The sequence below is a fragment of the Oryctolagus cuniculus genome, chromosome 11 (genome assembly GCF_964237555.1).
Source record: "Oryctolagus cuniculus chromosome 11, mOryCun1.1, whole genome shotgun sequence".
Classification (NCBI taxonomy): domain Eukaryota; kingdom Metazoa; phylum Chordata; class Mammalia; order Lagomorpha; family Leporidae; genus Oryctolagus; species Oryctolagus cuniculus.
Genome location: NC_091442.1, coordinates 79,291,813 through 79,311,822, shown reverse-complemented (window position 1 = coordinate 79,311,822; position 20,010 = coordinate 79,291,813). Strand labels below are relative to the sequence as shown.

The 20,010-nt window shown below is 40.3% G+C and overlaps 1 protein-coding gene and 1 pseudogene across 4 annotated transcripts in view; both read right to left on the bottom strand.

Moving 5' to 3' along the window:
- Nucleotides 1-20,010, bottom strand: part of ZDHHC17 (zinc finger DHHC-type palmitoyltransferase 17) — a 118,885-nt gene that overhangs the window by 69,549 nt on the left and 29,326 nt on the right. For all 4 annotated transcript variants that reach the window (XM_051846461.2, XM_002711353.5, XM_070052655.1 and 1 more), the window contains exons 2-3: nucleotides 14,621-14,724; nucleotides 1,904-2,026 (exon numbers count right to left, since the gene is read on the bottom strand). In XM_051846461.2, the coding sequence (XP_051702421.2) occupies nucleotides 1,904-2,026; nucleotides 14,621-14,724 (227 nt within the window). The remainder of the gene's footprint in view (nucleotides 1-1,903; nucleotides 2,027-14,620; nucleotides 14,725-20,010) is intronic.
- Nucleotides 2,894-9,106, bottom strand: LOC100349098 (ADP/ATP translocase 2 pseudogene; annotated as a pseudogene).

Below are 20,010 nucleotides of genomic sequence, written 5' to 3'. Positions count from 1 at the left end.
GATGGTTTAGTATCAAAATACAACTATTTTGTTCAAAAAGTAAAATGAAAATAGCTTTAAAAGCAACAAAAAGAAATGACATAAAGAACAATGACAAAAATGACAAAGAACAGAAGAAAATGACAGAAATGACATAAAGAACAGAAATGACATAAATAAAAAAGGTAGTCAAAGAACCATAAAGATTTAAAATAGTAGCATACAGTCTTCAAATTAGAACAGCTATAAATTAGGCAAGATATTGTCTACCTTGAGTAACTTCAGCTTTTTAAACATTACTTTTCTATAGGTCAAATCAAACAATGAAATATTTTATAAACTTTAAATTATAACATAAAGATTCTTCATTAAGCCTTGTTATACTTTTAAAGTTATGATACTTTAAAAAGACATAGCTATCATATTGCTTAATAACATCATAATAGCTTGATATCCTCTGAAATAAATGAGATCTAGCTGTTTAATACAATACTTTCTCTGGGACTAGTCAATGCATTAATTCTTGAGCATAAACTATTTTAAGGCATTTGATTAACAGAGCTGCTGTTCTGGCTCAGTAGGTTAAGCTGCAGCTTGCAACACTGGCCTCCCGTATCAGAGAGCTGGTTTGAATCCCAGCTTCTTTGCTTCTGATCCCAGATTCCTGCTAATAGGAAACTTGCCCAAGTACTCAGACCCCTGCTACCCAAATGGAACACCAAGATGGAGTTTCTGGCTCCTGGTTTTGGCCTGGCCCAGACCTGGCTGTTGCAATCATTTAGAATGTGAACCGGTGGATGGACTATCTCCTCTGTTACATTAGCTTTCAAATAAATAAATAAATCATTTTTTAAAAAGGCATTTGATGTCAAATACTTGGCATATGTTGATCACTTAAGCTCTGAAGCTGTTTTAAGTAAGGATTAATGATTTAGATTACTATTTCTAGTGTACATCATTTTAAACGCTGAATACACTCATGCTTAATTCAGAAGTTTTGTGCTTCATACAAATACTTGTTACAGCAGTACTTTTAAAACATTATACAATAAACGGCCAACTCCACTTATTATGCAGAATAGTTCAAAGTAACTTAACAAAGTATTTCCAGAATATCAAATTATAAAGAGCACAACTATTTAACTATTCATAAATTGGTTCCTAAGATACCCTGGAAGACATTATATAATGCTGAAAATGGTTTGTGAATGGTTATACTAGAACTAAAGAGAAGTTAGTTTTGAATGAAATATACTTTCTTGGGGCCAGCGCTGTGACACACAGCAGGTTAACGCCCTGGCCTGAAGCACCGGCATCCCATATAGGTGCCGGTTCAAGACCCAGCTGCTCCACTTCCACTCCGGCTCTCTGCTGTGGCCTGGGAAAGCAGAAGATGGCCCAAGTCCTTGGACCCCTGCACCCATGTGAGAGACCTGGAAGAAGCTCCTGGCTTCGAATCAGCACAGCTTCAGCACAGCTCTGGCCATTGCAGCCAATTAGGAAATGAACCATCAGATGGAAGACTCTCTCTCTCTCTCTGTCTCTCCTCTCTCTGTGTAACTCTGACTTTCAAATAAATGAATAAATCTTTAAAAAAAATAAAAATAGAAATATATTTTCTTAAAAATTCCAACTCAAATTAACCTCTTTGACTTTAGTTTCCATATCAGTAGGACAGGGTACCTGCTGTATTTTACACAGGATTACTTCAAGAATTAAGATTAAAGGAAATAAAAGTATTCATTACAATACATGGCTCAGAAAAGCAATCAATACATATTAAAAGCAATTTTCATCAGGAAAAAAGGTACGTAAAATCTAATATTTTAAAAGCCATGACTTTTTAGAAATTATTTTTATGATAAATATTTAATAATTTATAATAAAAAAACAACTACTCATTAAATATACAGGAAACACATACTTGACTAAATCTATTCTGTTATTGATGGCAGCCCAATGGAGGAGTGTAACATTTTCTTTGTCTGGTTGCCGTACATCATAGCCTGCTTCCACCAATTCTCGACAACGTTCATATATTCCGTATCTTGAAAAGAAAGAAAATAAAGCATTGTTATTACCACTTAATAAATTTAAAGCTGAAAATAATATTTTCCAAAGAAATTAATGCTACATTAATACATGAAAATTAAAACATTTTTTCAACATAAAAGTGATTTTATCAGTATTCTAAAAGCTTTCACTAATCCATTTTACTTTTAAAATGCTTCATTTACAAGACTGTAAAATCTCATTAGGTGCAAAAGTATATCAACAATAATATTCAAAGAGCTGCTAATTTTTCTTTATGTCACCATTTGCATCACAAACCACTGTGAGATTATAAAAATAACTATGCTAAAATATTAAATATATAAAAATCAGCAGAAAGGAGCATATAATAATTTAGAAGAAAATCATGAAGAAAGAATTTTTTTCACAAGTTCCAGGATTCACTTTTGTCAAATTTAGCATTGGAATTAATACTTTCTGAAGGCAAACAGAAAAGGGTGAGGTAGGGTACAAAGTGGGGTGAAAAGAAAAATCTTCTGACCTAGCACAAGCCAATGAAACGAGAGGAAAGATGTGGTGGCATCTATTTTTTTGACTTCTTAATAATTATGGAAATTTTTAAACATAAACTGAAGTAGAAAGAATAGTACAATAAAACATGATCTATCACTGAGCCACAACCACCATCAACTTTATCCAAGGCAAAATACTGAGTCTTTGGAAACGACACAAAAGCAAATTTAAATAAATTTGGTGATATTTCTAATTTATTCAAAGTAGCCTCTAAAATGGGGGTGGCACATCACACTGAAAGCAAACATTAGAACTTCTACCTATATTCATATCTTATTTAACAGAGAAATTCATTTTACTAACATTTAATATTTAATATTCACCAATATTTTCTTTTAATTTTTATTTATTTTCATTTTATTTCAAAGATAAAGAGGCAGAGAGGATCCTCCACCTGCTGGCACTCTGATATGGGATGAGGGCATCCCAATAAACATTTAAGCCACTGCAACAAACAGCTACCCCATTACTAACATTTCATTCTGCTATACTTTTCTTGGTTCTGTTTTGCATCTGTGAGCACACACATACACACACGGGATAACCAATCTAAGGGAAAAGCAGGAGTTTCACAAATCACAGGAGATGACAATGGTACCTCTATTTGTTTGCCTTGTTCAGAAAATTGTTTACATGTATCCAGTTATGTGAACTAACCATACCTTTAAAAAACAGAATCTTGGGGCAAGTGTTTGCTACAGTAATTCAGACAGCATTTGCGATATCTGCATCCCACATCACAGTGCCTAAGTTTGAGTCCCAGTTCAACTTCTGATTCCAGCTTCCTAGCAGTAGGATATGGCTCAAGTACACAGGTCCTGACACTCACATGGGAGACCCAGGTAGAGTTCCAGGCTCTTGCTGTTGCAGGCATTTGGAGAGACAATCAGTGGAGGAAAGATCTCTCTGTATCTCTCTGCCTTAAAGGAAATGATAAACAAACCAACCCAGAATCTTCCTGACAATTCAAATAAGATAGTAATGATTCTGCAAATCTTTTTTTAACAATACAGAGAATCAAAGGTTATTTTCTACACACCTAAAAGTGAGTATGAAGGGTTTGGAATTGGGGTATAGCAAGTTAAGCCACTGCCTACAACACCAGAATCATGTATGAACACTGATTCTAGCCCCAGCTGTTCGTCTTCAGCTCCAGCTCCCTACTAATATACTTGGGAAAGCAGTGAAGGATGGCCCAAATACTTGGGCCCCTTACACCCACCTGGCGCTGCAGGCTACTGGCTTCAGCTATAGGATTAAAATGTTTCATAATTTAATTTTTTAAAAAACCAGAAATTAATGGATTAACACATAGGATAACTAGAATGGTATGTGAATGATAAAGAAGATGCAAGATGTTAGAAGATGGAAGATGCTAGAATACACTTTTTGATGAGAAATAATGAATTAGGGTGGGAGAGATTAACAACAAGATAAAGAAGTTAGCAAAAGGAGCAAAAGAAAAAGTGGACTCTGGGAGTAAGAAAAAGAACCACATGATAGACAGGTGTGCAGAACTGGTGATAGGATGTGAATCCAGGATATGAGGTACTTAACTGTCCAAATATATAATGTCAGAGAAAACAGGCTATCAAAAAAAAACAAAAATAAACTAAATAGGAACAACTATTCATGAAGTCCCATAAAATCTGACATGCATTTATGATACCTGGCATAAGAAGTAAGAGAAAAATACAAAGTTACTTAATGTGTAAGTATCTGCAAAATAATTATTAACACTGGTATCATGCTACCCATTATATTACAAGAAACATGATTGAAAGAAAAAGGCTTCAAATTTTTGGTTACTTCCATATGTAATTAATAAAGCATAATTATAAACTTTCACTATGAATGTTCCTTGAAATAAAGTAGAACAGGGCAATTTGTTTACTAAATGCTATTGGAACAAGTGAACTTTGTACAAAACACTGAAGAATGAAAGATTACATTAGAGGACTAAAAACCTCTGAAAAGTTTGTCACTCTGCAAAAGCAATGAAAAACTGGCAAAAATTTGCAGAATTAACTTTTCCAGAACTCAAATTACAATACTCAAATGTTCTCAAGAACCCAGAGAACCTTGCTATGAAAAATACTAAAGAGCTAAAGGAAATCATATCTAAAGAACTTAAAGCAAAGTATAAAAACAATGTCTTGGCTGGCGCCGTGGCTCACTAGGCTAATCCTCCGCCTTGCGGCGCCGGCAAATCGGGTTCTTGTCCTGGTCGGGGCGCCAGGTTCTGTCCCAGTTGCCCTTCTTCCAGGACAGCTCTCTGCTGTGGCCAGGGAGTGCAGTGGAGGATGGCCCAAGTGCTTGGGCCCTGCACCCCATGGGAGACCAGGATAAGTACCTGGCTCCTGCCATCGGATCAGCGCGGTGCGCCGGCCGCAGCGCACCCGCCGCGGCGGCCATTGGAGGGTGAACCAATGGCAAAGGAAGACCTTTCTCTCTGTCTCGCTCTCTCACTCTCCACTCTGCCTGTCAAAAAAAAAAAAAAAAAAAAAAAAAAAGAAAAACACAATGTCTCACCTACTGAAGACTATCAGTAAAGAGAAATTATAAACAGGGCTCATAGAAATTCTAGAGGTGAAAACTACAGTAACTGAAATGAAAAATTCATCAAGCAGGCCAACACTGTGGTGTACTGGCTTAAAGCTGCTGCCTGTGATGCCAGCAACCGCTACTGAAGCACAAGTCCAAGTCCAGACTGTTTCACTTCCTTTTTTTTTTTTATTGTGTATATTTTTATTTCTTCAAATTATTTATCAGGAGTGACTGAAATAAAAAAATGTAATTGAGTCCCATCATCATCATCATCATCATCATCATGGAAATGGCTTTAAGAGAAAACTGGTCAGAAGAATATTATTGCTTCCCATTTTCAACCAGCACATAGTTGCTTTTGATAAGACAGACAAGAGCCTGTCAAGAATGCTCAAGATTATAATACAACATGCCTGTTTACAGGGGAACAAACCTAGGGAATAACTTATGTGAACTTCTTGATTTCATCATACAAGACAAGCACAAAAGCACCACCCATGCCTCTGAGGACGTTGGACCATGCACCCTTGAAAAACGCTTTGCCTCCTTCATCATGAGCAATCTTCCTCCAGCAGTCAAGTGTGCCTGTGTACATGATATCAGTTCCTTTACGCCCCGACTGCATCATCATGCGCCGACGAACAGTGTCAAATGGATAGGAAGTCAACCCAGCAACAGCAGTGACAGACTGCGCAATCATCCAGCTGATGAAGATGTGCGTGTTCTTGGGATCTGGAAGCATTCCTTTTGTGGTGTCATAGATACCAAAGTAGGCAGCCCGGTAGATGATAATGCCCTGTACAGACACATTAAAGCCTTGGTACAGGCCCCTAATCCCATCAGATTTGTAGATCTTAACCAGGCAGTCACTGAGGCCTCTGAATTCCCTTTCAGCTCCAGCTTTGCCCACGTCAGCTGCTAGACGGGTACGGGCAAAATCAAGAGGGTACACAAAACACAAGGATGTGGCTCCAGCAGCACCACCTGATGCCAGATTTCCTGCAAAGTAGCGCCAAAACTGGGTCCTCTTGTCCACGCCACCCAGAAAGATCTGCTTGTATTTATCTTTGAAGGCAAAGTTGAGAGCCTGGGTGGGGAAGTATCTGATGACACTGGCCAGGTTACCACGCCAGAAGGACAGGATTCCCTGCTCCTTGGGGTTACGAACCACGCAGTCTATAATGCCCTTGTATTGCTTATCGGCAGTGATTTGCTTGCTGGCATGCTGCACCTGCAGCATCAGCTTGACCCTCTCGATGGGCGCTACCGCGGTCTTGGAGATGGCCGCAGCCACTCCACCTGCCAGAAAGTCCTTGGCGAAGGACACAGCGGCATCTGTCATGTTGGAAGGAAAGAGGAGCCAGGCGACTGCGGGACAGGACTGGGCTGGGAACCGGCTTGGACTCCGGGACTCTGGGCCAGACTGTTTCACTTCCAATGCAGATCCCTGCTAATGCACCTGGGAAAGCAGCAGAAGATGGCCCAAGTACTTGAGCCTCTGCCACCCACATTGGATATTCAGATGGGGTTCCTGGCTCCTGCTTTCAGCCTGACCAGCCAAGGGTATTGTAGCCACTTGGTAAGCGAACCAGCCAATGAAAAGATCTCTTTCCCTCTCTGACATTCTTCTTTTCAAATAAATAAAAACAAGTATTTAAAAAAAAAAAGTCATGAAGGAACTTAAAATCATACTTGAGCGGGCAGAAGAAAAAAATATCGATGATAAACATATACACGCACAAAATGAACAGAGCCATCATCAAACATATACAGGAAGAAAGGAGAAAAAGTGGAAAAAGAATATTTAAGACATAACAGCAAGAAACTTCCCAAACTGAATGCAAAATATCAATCTATATATATCTAAGATCCACACATACATACATATTGTCTCTACACACACAATCTATGCACTTAGGAAGCTTGATTAGCTAATCTTAGCAGGAAATTTGGAGACTCAAACCTAGGCATCAAAATCAAACTGTTAGAAACTAAAGGGAATTTTAACAGAGGCCAAGAAAGAAAAAAAAATGGGGGAGTCATCACATAAAAGAATTCTCAACAGGTAATAGAGGAATTGTGGACTAATAAAGACAAAAGATATATAGAAGAAAAGAAATAAAATGTTAGATACAAATGTCACTTCATCACTAATTACATTTTTTAAAAGATTTATTTATTTTAAAGTCAGAGTTAGAGAGAAGGAAAGGCAGAGACAGAGAGAGGTCTTCCATTCGCTGGTTCACTCCCCAGTTGGCTGCAACAGCCAGAGCTGTGCAGATCTGGAAGGCAGGAGCTTATTCCATGTCTCCCTCGCGGGTGCAGGGGTCCAAGTACTTGGGCTATCTTCTACTGCTTTTCCAGCCCATAGCAGAGAGCTGGGTTGAAGTGGGGCAGCCGAGACTTGAACCAGCGGCCATACGGCTTGCCGGTACTGCAGGCGGCAGCTTTACCCACTACACCACAGCACTGGCCCCCATCGCTAATTACATTATATGTAAATGCATTAATTCCTCCAATTACAAGAATGTAGATTTCTTGAGATTTTTGTTATAGCTGAACAATAAGGATTATTGTTCAATATGTATATTCAAAGAGAGGGGGAAAAGCCCACACTTTAAAAAATGTTTGTCTTAATGAAACAATTGTAGTTGTAAGTCGCTTACCAATAGGAATATGTTCTGAGAAGTATGTCATTAGGCAGTTCCATTATTGTGTGATCACAGAGTATGCTTACACAAATCTAGATGGGCTGGCCCTCTATACTCCTGAGCTACATAGTTTAAGTCTAATGCTCCCAGGCCACAAACCTGTGCAGCATCCTACCGTGTACTCAATACTGTAGGCAATTTTAACACAGTGCTAAGTACTTATGTATTTCAACTTATCTAACCATAGACAACTTAAGAGGAAAAATATACAGGATAAAAGTTGGTACACTTGTATAGGGCTCTTATCATAAATGGAGCTTATAAGCTTGAGTTGCTAAGGGTGAGTGAGTGAATGTGAAGGCCTATGACATTACTATGAACTTTATAAACACTGTACACTTAGGCTAAAGTTATGAAAATTTTTCTTTGTCCAACAATAATCTAACGTTAGCTTATTGAATTCTTTTCTTTTTAAATTTTGAGATAGTGAATATCAGTTTTCTCTTAAATTTATTTATTTGAAAGGCAGAGTTAGAGAGGCAGAGGCAGAGACAGAAAGAGAGAGAGAGAATCTTCCATCTGTTGGTTCACTCCCCAAAGGGCTGCAACCGCCAGAGCTGAGCCAATCAGAAGCCAGGAGCCAGAGGCTTCTTCCGGGTCTCCCACACAGGTTCAGGGGCCAAAGGACTTGGGGCCATCTTCCACTGCTTTTCCAGGTGCATTAGCAGGGAGTTTGGCTCAGAAGCGGAGCAGCCAGAACTTGAACTGGCACCCATATGGAATGCCAGCACTGCAGATGGCAGCTCTACCACTATGCCACAGAACCAGCCCCACTTCTTAAGTTTTTTAATCCTCTTATTCTGAATGCTTTTCCAATAGCATTTAGCTTAAAACATATATTACCATATAGCTGTACAAAAAAGTATTTTTTTATCTTTAATATATAAGTTTTCCACTAAAATTTTCTTTATTTTTTTTTTTAAACTTTTCTGCTGGCCGGCGCCGTGGCTCAATAGGCTAATCCTCCGCCTTGCAGCGCCAGTACACCAGGTTCTAGTCCCAGTCGGGGCACTGGATTCTGTCCTGGTTGCCCCTCTTCCAGGCCAGCTCTCTACTGTGGCCCGGGAGTGCAGTGGAGGATGGCCCAAGTGCTTGGGCCCTGCACCCGCATGGGAGACCAGGAGAAGCACCTGGCTCCTGGCTTTGGATTGGCGCAGTGCGCCGGCCGCAGCACACCGGCAGCGGCGGCCATTGGAGGGTGAACCAACGGCAAAAGGAAGACCTTTCTCTCTGTCTCGCTCTCTCACTGTCCACTCTGCCTGTCCAAAAAAAAAAAAAAAAAAAAAAAAAACTTTTCTGCTAAAATGTAAAACACAAACACACATTAGAAGAGGCTACACAGGGTCAGGATTATCAATATCATTGTCTCCCCCTCCTCCATACTTTGTCCCACTGGAAGCTCTTCAAGGGCAATAACACATGGAACTGTCATCTCCTATGATAACAATGCCTTCCTCTGGAATACCACCTCAAAGTCTCCCTGAGATTCTTTTACAGTTTACCTTTTTTAATATATGTAGGAAGATATGTTAAAATAATAATAAAAGTATAATACTGTAAACACATAAACCAGTAACATAATCATTTTTACCAAGTAATGTGTACCGTACATAACTGCATGCACTATACTTTTATATAACTTGCAGTGCAATTATCAGTATCATTACAAGACATGTCAGTAATATACTGTGCAATACCATTAAGATAACTGATTAAGTAACAGAAATTTTTCAGCTACACCATGACGTTACAAGACTATTATTGTACATACAGCCTATACAACTATGAAACTGCTACCTGTACTTCTCAGGCTAGTTGTCGCTCCCCCTCTTCGTGGAGGAACGACACTAAGCCCTGCCTAGGCTTCATATCCGAGTCATGGCACCATTATGTCGCTCCCCCTCTTCGTGGAGGAGCGACACAGGACCCTGCGCTGTTCTTTTGTCTGCTCGGCCCTCCCCGGGTTTGCTGCTGGTTCTTCCCGGGTTGGCTACTATCCCTTCCACCTCCGTGGAAGGGCAGTTCCCCCTGGCCACATTCCCCACTTCCGCAGGGGAGCGGCACACCGCCGGCCGGCTTTCTCGGGGGCTGCACAGGTGTTCCTTCAGCTAGATGTTCCCCTTAGATGTTCCTGGTGCATGCCGTCTCTCTCCTCCTTCATAGTCCTCCTCCGCCAATCCCAACTCGGCTGCCCACACGCCGAGTACGCTGCTCTCCTCCAATCAGGAGCAAGTCCTACAGTTTATTGGTTGAACTGGAGGCAGCTGTGCGGAAGCTGTTTACTTCTCTCCCATCGCCATATTGTGGGAGAGCAGATGCATAGAATAAGTCTTAATTCCAGTAACTCAGTCTAATCCGGTTTGCTCCCCACACTAGTAATATGGAATACATCTGTCTCTTTTTTAAATTTTCAAATATTTTCCAAGTTTTTTTTTTTTTTTTTTTTTTTTTTTTTTTGACAGGCAGAGTGGACAGTGAGAGAGAGAGACAGAGAGAAAGGTCTTCCTTTGCCGTTGGTTCACCCTCCAATGGCCGCCGCTGCAGCCGGCGCACCGTGCTGATCCGATGGCAGGAGCCAGGAGCCAGGTGCTTTTCCTGGTCTCCCATGGGGTGCAGGGCCCAAGCACCTGGGCCATCCTCCACTGCACTCCCTGGCCATAGCAGAGAGCTGGCCTGGAAGAGGGGCAACCGGGACAGAATCCGGCGCCCCGACCGGGACTAGAACCCGGTGTGCCGGCGCCGCAAGGTGGAGGATTAGCCTATTGAGCCACGGCGCCGGCTCTCCAAGTTTTTTTAATCTTTATACAGATGACATTTTCTGAGAATTTCCAAATGTTTTCAGAAATAAAAATTTAGACATTTTTAGTCTATATTTTAAGAGCAATACAACTAATAAAATGAGTACTATTATAAATGTTCAAATTGAAAGAAGTAAGAAAACAGTCCCTAACATAAAGGTCAAGTCTACAGGGTTGGCACTGTGGCACAGTAGGTAAAGCCACAACCTGCAATGCCAGCATCCCATATGGGCACCAGTTTGTGTCCTGGCTGCTCCACTTTCAATCCAGCTTCCTGCTAATGGCTTGGGAAAAGTAGCAAACGATGGCCCAAGTCCTTGGGCCACGTCAGAGACCCAGATGAAGCTTCTTGCTTCAGGTGGGCCCAGTTGTGGCCATCTGGGAAGTAAACCAATGGATGGAAGATCTGTCTCTAACTCCAACTTTCAATTAAATAAACCTTAAAAAATATTAACAGTTGGGGAAAACAAGGACCTAATGGGGGTGGGGGGAGCATATAGGTGCTAAAGCACCTTAAGCAGAAACAACTTTTGAAAAATCTTAGGGTAGATCCCTATCAACTTCGATCAGGAAGTAACAGGAGTCAGCTCTGTGGTGCAGCGGGTTAACGCCCTAGCCTGAAGCGCCAGCATCCCATATGGGTGCTGGTTCTAGTCCCAGCTGCTCCTCTTCTGATCCAGCTCTCTGCTATGGCCTGGGATAGCAGTAGAAGATAGCCCAAGTCCTTGAGCCCCTGCACCCATGTGGGAGACCCGGAAAAAGCTCCTGGCTTCAGATCGGCGTAGCTCTGGCCATTGCGGCCAATTGGGGAGTGAACCAGTGGATGGAAGACCTCTCTCTCTCTCTCTCTCTCTCTCTCTACTCTCTCTGTGTAACTCTGATGTTCAAATAAATAAAATAAATCTTAAAAAAAAAAAAAAAGTAACAGGCTGGGGCTGTGGCATAGTGGGTAAAGCCACTGCCTGTGGTGCTGGCATCCCATATGGACACTGGTTCACGTCCTGGCTGCTCCACTTCCGAACCAGCTCTCTCCTATGGCCTGGGAAAGCAGTAGAAGATGGCCCAAGTCCTTGTGACCCTGCACCCATGTGAGAGATCCAGAAAAGGTTCCCTAGCTTCAGATTGGCCTGACTCCAGCCACTGCGGCCATTTGGGGAGTGAACCAGCGGATGGAAGACTTCTTTCTCTCTCTCTGCCTCTCTGTAACTCTGCCTTTCAAGTAAATAAATAAATCTTAAAAATATAAAATAAAAAAAGTAACAGGTAACACTCCAGAGAGTATTTACAATCTCCTAAGCACATAGCACTTTTGTTATGCATTAGCTATTTTCATATTGGAATCACACCAATCATTTTGTTAAATGATTATCCTATTCATGATTACCAAGAAGTAGGATCTTTCCTTAGCAGAAAAGATTCCGAACCAACTACTACTGCTACCATTAACTGGTCAAGACTCTTCAACTTTCTCTTCAGCTTCTCCCTCTGTGACCTATCCTCACCAGATCAGGGGGGTAAATAATTATTCACTGGTTCCAACTACAAGACCTAGAGCACAAACTGAGCTGAAGGAAAACTGGAAAACAAAAGAGGGAACAGACATGAGGACAGAAATATGAGAAAGCTGAAAACAGTGCACATACTGTAGAGAAAAATAACAGCAATAATTATTTTTAGATAAAGCACCTATTCCCACTCAGAGTATCTTCAATGTATTAAAGAGTTAAAATTCAAGTAAGTGCAAGACTAGAAGGGATAGTATCTCATGTCAAAACATATAAAAGATAATTAAACTTGCAATTTACAAAGCATAAAAGGCTCAATTAACAGGGCTATCATGTACTACAGAACAATTACATTAATAAAGTTAGTCCTTGTTTTCTGAAATTGAAAATTAACTAGAAGTCCTAGTATTTTGTTGTAGGTTTTTGAGTTTTTTTTTTTTTTCAAGGGCCCCCAGGTCAAAAAGTTTCAGCTGTTTGACAAAATGAAATATTTTCTTAATGTTTAAAGGCCTAAGATAACTGGAGAAAGCATTGAGATCCATGTAATTTTAACATGAACTGAATTTATATACCGAAATGTAGTATTCTGCTTCTTCTTTCTACTGTAATAAGCAATTTCCAAGTAAATATCAAGTAGGAAGAGAGCACTATGAACATAATTAATTGTGTTGTGATAACAGAAATTTTAAGAGCTTTGTTTTGTTGTTGTATGCATAAAGAAAACAAGATTACATGGGCTATTCAAGTTTTAAAATGTGTACTTAGGAGAGATAGGTTATTCACACCTAAACACAAAAAGAAACAAACATAACTTTTTATAGTTTCTCTATGTTGTATTACTTAAAGTCCATGCAAAGGATGAAATCACTTAATAATCAAATCATAAAGATCTACTATTATTAATCTTTCATGGGACTCACAGGATCCTTTGAAAGTTATTAAACTTGAGGCCGGTGCTATGGCATATCAAGTAAAGTCGCCACCTGCAGTGCCAGCATCCCATATGGGTGCCAGTTCAAGTCCCAGCTGCTCCACTTCCCATCTAGCTCTCTGCTATGGCCTGGGAAAGCAGAAGATTGGGCCTCTGTACCTGCATGGGAGACCCGGAGGAGGCTACTGGCTTTGGATTGGCACAGCTCCGGCCACTGCGGCCAACTGGAGAGTGAACCAGTGGATTAGAAGACCTTTGTCTGCCTCTCCTCTCCTCTCTCTGTTTAACTGACTTTCAAATAAATAAATCTTTTAAAGAAAAAAGTCCTAAGACTCTACCCAAAAAAAATGATCTAACAAACAAACTTTTGCAAACAATTCTAGGAAAATCAAGGGATTCAAGGGAAGTCTAAAATTCTTCCTAGGATCCAGGAAAGGATGCTAAGTAATTTATACCTTCTAAACAAGTATTAATAAAGGCCATACTGTTTTGAAATTTGTTTTTCACTGAGAGGTGTCATAATTTCCATCATTCCATGTAATAAATATTAAGAAGCTAAAAGCGCCTCAGTTTTACTTAGTTTACTTGCTGGTATAACATATCACTCCATGTCAATGAACAGATGATCATCAAGACCAATAAAAACATATACCTGAAGTAATTCCATTGTGAATATATTAACTCTGCCAGATGCAACGAACTTCAGACAATTCTTAAGAACCTGTGAACTAAACACAGTTTCTCTTCTTTGCAGATAAAAATATCAGCTTGTATTTCAAGTTTTATAAGATTTGCATTAAAATATTCTTAGATTTACTCTTTTCCTTGGCCTATCTCAAATAACTTTATAATCTGGCATTCTAAAGGTCATTATGTTAGGCAACTTTGTAATCTTTCCCTCAGCACAGGTTAAATAAACATGTGTGTGTGGGTGTATGTGTGTGGCCCTCCATATCCACAAATTTATCAACCATGAACCAAAAATATTTGGAGAAAAAAAACCTGTATTAATCATGTACAGATTTTTTTTCCTAAACAGTGTAGCAACTATTTACAAAGATTTACATTGTGACGGGTGTTATAAATAATCTAGAGATGATTTAAGATACATGGGAAGATACACCTAAGTTGTATGTTAATACTATGATACTATTATGTAAGGAACTTGAGCATCTATGGATTTTGGGGGGGCCTGGAACTAATCCCCCAAAGACACAAATATACATATAAACATATGTATTTGACATTAACTATGTTTTATTTATAATCAGTGAACCTAGTTGAGGGGGAGAGGAATATTGGTTGTATACTAATGCTCACCATTAAAAGTATTAATACTAATATTTTTTGATTCTCCATAACCAGTCTTAATATTCTTAAGGGCATAATAATAAATCTCGTAAAGATCAGCAATTACCAAAAGGTAACAGAACCATTCATTTAACCAATGGGAAACAACCAAATTTACTTAAGATACTGATTTTTCTACCAAATGTTTTAAGACTCATATTTCACTTAAAATGCAGATTTCAAAGAACAGGACAACTACAATAAAAACCTTACTGTGTAGCCTTGACTATGTCCCATGTGCTATAATCATCAATGTGAGTTTTCCGTCCAAGAGGTTCACCATATCCATGGTTAAAATGGCTTTGGGGTTTGATTTCCTGTTAAAGACAAAATTACACACAGTCAAGAATTTTTAAAAGAGACTATGTAGAATATTTGAGTATTTTACACCAGTGTTTTTGTGCTGCCTGAAGAATGTTCATTATCAAAATGAGTGGTTTTGCCTTATTCTGAAATCCATACTCTTTAGGGAAAAAACATTTTCAAGTAGATACATACCTTGTGCAGTTTCTCAAAAAAGCTATTAGAAATTACTGATGAATCAGCACCACAGAACTCTTACCTCTATATCAAATCAACTCTCCTTCAAACTTTCCTATTATTCTGCAAAATACCTAGCTCTAACACTACACTTTACAACTTTCATCACATGTACCATCCTATTTACCAAATAAATTCTAAAGACCTTATGAAAGAAACCCAAGGATATTATTATTCTATTATTTTCAGATTTTATCTTCTCTTCCACGCCTCATTGAGGACTTGCTAAACATCTTCTATTAAACAAATAAGGAACAATGGAGCTACTCTGATCAAATATAAAATGTTTCAAAAATGTCAATATCCTCAAGATACTAAACTTTTATATGAAATATTAATCACAGTTCTACAGAATACTGCATCCATTCAAAGTTAATGCTGTGTGTAATTTTCTATTTAAGACATAAAATTAGGGCGGGCAGATGGCACAGCAGTTAAGATACTGCTTAGGATGACATCCCAAATCCAAGTGGTCTATGCTCAACTCCCAGCTGTGCTTCCAATCCAGCTTCCTGGTAACACACACCCTAGGTGGTAGCAGATGAGGGCTCATTTGCGTCTGTGCCCCCTACATGGGAGACCTGGAATGAGTTCCAGGCTCCTGGCTTAGCCCAAGCTATTATAGGCATTAGGAGAATTTATCAGCTGATGGAAGACTCCTCTGTCTCTCAAACTCATACTCTTCTTTCAAACACATAAAGAAATGTCAAATCTGCTATATATTGTCAGCTTTCCCAATGTAATATGGCACTAAGATACAATTGTTTGTTTTCATGAAAACAGAAAATCTGAGTATACTCAGCTCTAATGTCATCAGTTCAAATTGCTGTTTCTGATCTTTTCTACAAATGTAAGTAAGAAGGCCTATCCTAATAAAATATTTAAAAAGAAAGAAATTCTTCAAAGGATTTATGCTCTCTTGCCTATGGTCACATTACCTACCACTAAAATTTAAAACAAAGTTATGCACACTTTACTGGAGCTTTAGCTTCTCTAGCCACATTACATGAGAAATTCAAAACTAATGTCGCTGAGCCATAAATTTAGAAATCTGAATATTGTCAATAAAAGGGAAATAAAATTTCACAAAAGCAAATTCTGCTTAGTATTTAACCTTTCAAGGGACAAATGCTTATTCCTTATAAAATGCTATTGCTGATATCAAAATACCACAGTAAAAATCATATAGCCACAGCAGCAGAAAAAAGGAAGCACGCATCATTCTAAAGACAAGATTCACAATACACTACTGAGAATTTATTAACTGATTTTTCAAAATTTTCTCTCTCTCTCTTTCTTTCTTTCAAAGGCAGAGTTACAGAGATGGAGAGACAGAGACAGACATTTTCCATCTACTGGTTCACTCCCCAAATGGCCACAACTGAGGCCAGAGCAAGGGCTTCACCAGGGTCTCCCATGTGGGTGGCTGGGGCCCAAACAATTAGGCCATCTTCTACTGCTTTTCCCAGGCCATTAGTAGGGAGCTGGATTGGAAGTGGAGCAACTGGGACACACCAGCATGGCAGACAATGGCTTTACCAGCTGTTTTTAAGAGATTATTCTTCAATCAACCCAGATGTCCATCAACTGTTGACTGGATAAGGAAATTTTGGTATATATACACTACGGAGTACTACACAACTTTAAGAAGAAAGACAGAGAAAGACAGAGAAAGGAAGGAAGGAAGGAAGGAAGGAAGGAAGGAAGGAAGGAAGGAAGAAGGGAGGGAGGAAAGAAGGAAGGAAAGAAGGAAAGAAGGAAAGAAATCCTGTCTTTTGCAACACTATTGTTGTAACTGGAAACCATTAGTAAGCCAGACCCAAAAAGACAGATATCATGGTTTCCCTGATCCAAGGTAACAGAGTATCTGAAAAGTAACGTATTGGAATGAAACAGACATTTAGAGAATCCATGATTGTTTATAGCCCTTGTTTCTTCCACTGAGCAACAGTATTTTGTTTTGTCTCTCTTCATACTATTTGTTGAACTCTTACTTAGAGTAAACTATACGATTATTCAGTATCCTGAAAATAGATCACTGTAAAAATTAAAAGGAAGTAATGGAAGCATTGAAACATGGGCATGGGGGGGGGGGGTAGGAGGGATTGCACTAAGTTCCTAAATTGGTACATATGAAATATATAAAACTTATATAACTTAAAAAAAAATCTTAAAAAAATTGTTCTTGAACTTAATAAAATAGAACTGGTTAAACTAAAACATGGACAAGTATAATATTTGGGGCATATAAACCATCTGAATAAGTGATAAGGCAAACTGACACATGAGATTTATCCATTGAAGTAAAACCTTGACAGTAGGGACTCCATTTTAGAGCACCTGAGACTCCAACCTAAGAAGGCAACCCCCCACCATTGAGAGTCCAGTCTGAAACTATGATCTAAAACAGTTGGACGATAGCAGTCTACTACATCACACTTGGCAAAGCATAGAAACCCCCTAGCATGATTGCTCAAGCTTGGAAGCCAATACGCTGCATCCGGGTTAATATTAAAAATGTAATTTGTTGGTCAGCGCTACGGCTCACTAAGCTAATCCTCCGCCTGCAGCGCCGGTACTCCGGGTTCTAGTCCCGGTTGGAGCGCCGGTTCTGTCCCGGTTGCTCCTCTTCCAGGCCAGCTCTCTGCTGTGGCCCGGGAAGGCAGTGGAGGATGGCCCAAGTGCTTGGGCCCTGCACCCGCATGGGAGACCAGGAGAAGCACCTGGCTCCTGGCTTTGGATTGGTGTGGTGCAGCACACCGGCCGTAGCAGCCATTTGGGGGGTGAACCAACGGAATGAAGACCTTTCTCTCTGTCTCTCACTGTCTAACTCTGCCTGTCAAAAAAAAAAAAAGTAATTTGTCGGGCCGGCGCTGTGGTGCAGCGGGTTAACGCCCTGGCCTGAAGCGCCGGCATCCCAAATGGACACTGGCTCAAGACCCGGCTGCTCCTTTTCCAATCCAGCTCTCTGCTACTGCCTGGAATAGCAGTAGAAGATGGCCCAAGTCCTTGGGCCCCTGCACGAACTGGGAGACCTGGAAGAAGCTCTGGCTTTGGAGCACCACAGCTCCAGCTGTTGTGGCCATCTGGCTGGTGAACCACCAGATGGAAGACCACTCTTTCTGTCTCTACCTCTCTGTAACTCTTGTCTTTCATATAAATAAAATAAATCTTTTAAAAAAAAGTAATTTGTCTATGACCTACATATGATTTAAGCCAATACCTGGATTAATGTCAAGATTATAATTGAAATTGTTAAGATGGTAACTGGTATTGTTAAGATTATAATTGACATTAGTTTTGCATAGGTTTTAGGTTAGCTTGACCCCAGTAACCATTTATTTCCCCCCAATCCTGGCAACCTCCCGATTTTGTGGCTTTTGCCTCTTCAAACCCTGTTGGGGCATGATACTACTCTCGGCTGCAGGCAATAAGACTCTAAAATTTACCAGGGTGTGGCATTCCTCTGTTAACACTCACTTAGAAATAACACCATTTAATTTCTTTAAGCTTCTTCTATTTAATTTCTCCACTGATCTGCAGTTGTCACCTTTTCTAGGCTCTACACACAGTAGAGTGAGGTGAAGAAAGAACTTCTGGGGTCCGCACTATGGCACAGTGGCTGAGGCTGCCACCGGTAGTTCCAACATTCCATATGGATGTTGGTTTCAGGCCCGGCTGCTTCACTTCCGATCCAGCGCTCTGCTATGGCCTAGGAAAAGCAGCAGCAAATGGCCCAAGTGGTTGGGCCCCTGCACTCACATGGGAGACCCAGAAGCAGCTCCTGACTCCCAGCTCCAGCCGTTGCAGCCATTGGGGAGTGAACCATAGATGGAATATCTCTCTCTCTCTGCCTCTGCCTCACTGTAATGCTGCCTTTCAAATAGATAAATCTCTTTAAAAAAAAAAAAAAAAGATAGTTCTTAGGCCTGTAACACTTGCATCCTCCTAAACTTTATTTCATTTTCTTTTTTTTTAAATATTTATTTATTTGAAAGGCAGAGTTACAAAGTGAGAGAGAAAGATACAGAGATACACACACACACACACACACACACACACACACAGAGAGAGAGAGAGAGAGAGAGAGAGAGAATCTTCTATTCACTGGTTCATTTCCCATATGGAGAAATGGCCAGGGCTGGGCCAGGCTGAAGCCAGGATCTTCTTCCAGGTGTCCCACATGGGTGGCAAGGACCCAAGCACTTGGGCAATTGTCTGCTGCTTTTCACTGGCCATTAGCAAAGAGCTGGATCAGAAGTGGAGTAACCGGGACATGAACTAGCTCCTATAAGGGATACCGGCACTGCAGGCAGCAGCTTTACCGGCTCAGCCACAAAGTCAGCCCCTTATGATTGATTCCATTTGTCCCTAGTACAGGAAAATATTCTAAATCTTCTGTGTTACTTCCAGGGGCCAGTGCTGTGCATTAAACTGCTGCCCTGTGGCATGGGCATCCCATATGGGTGCCAGTTCGAGTCCTGGCTGCTCCACTTCTGATCCAGCTCCTTGCTAATGATCTGGGAAAGCAGCAGCAGATGGCCCAAATCCTTGGGCCCCTGCATCCACATGGGAGACCCAGATGAAGCTCGGGATCCTGGCTCACTCCTGGCCCAGCCCTGGCTGATGTAACCATTTGGGGAGTGAACTGGTAGATGGACGATCTAAGTTTTTCAAATAAATAAATCTTTAAAAATAAAACTGTCACTTCCTTAGGACTACTAAGACCTCTGAAAGAGAATAAAATTCAACTTATAGCTTTCAAGAAGAATGAAATAACAACTCCATCAAAACACATATCAAGCTCCTATTATACATAAACTTCTCTACAGTTTACTGCAATTTGGGACCTGGATAGGATGAGGCTAACAGAAGGTTTAAAAAGAATATCAAAAAGCCAGTAGTCATAACTTTAAAAATATCTTAATGAAATATCAAAAATCAAAATCAATGTATAGAATAGGAATTCCCGGGCTAGTGCTGTGGTGCAGCGGGTTAACGCCCTGGCCTGAAGTGCCGGCATCCCATACGGGTGCTGGTTCGAGTCCCGGCTGCTCCTCTTC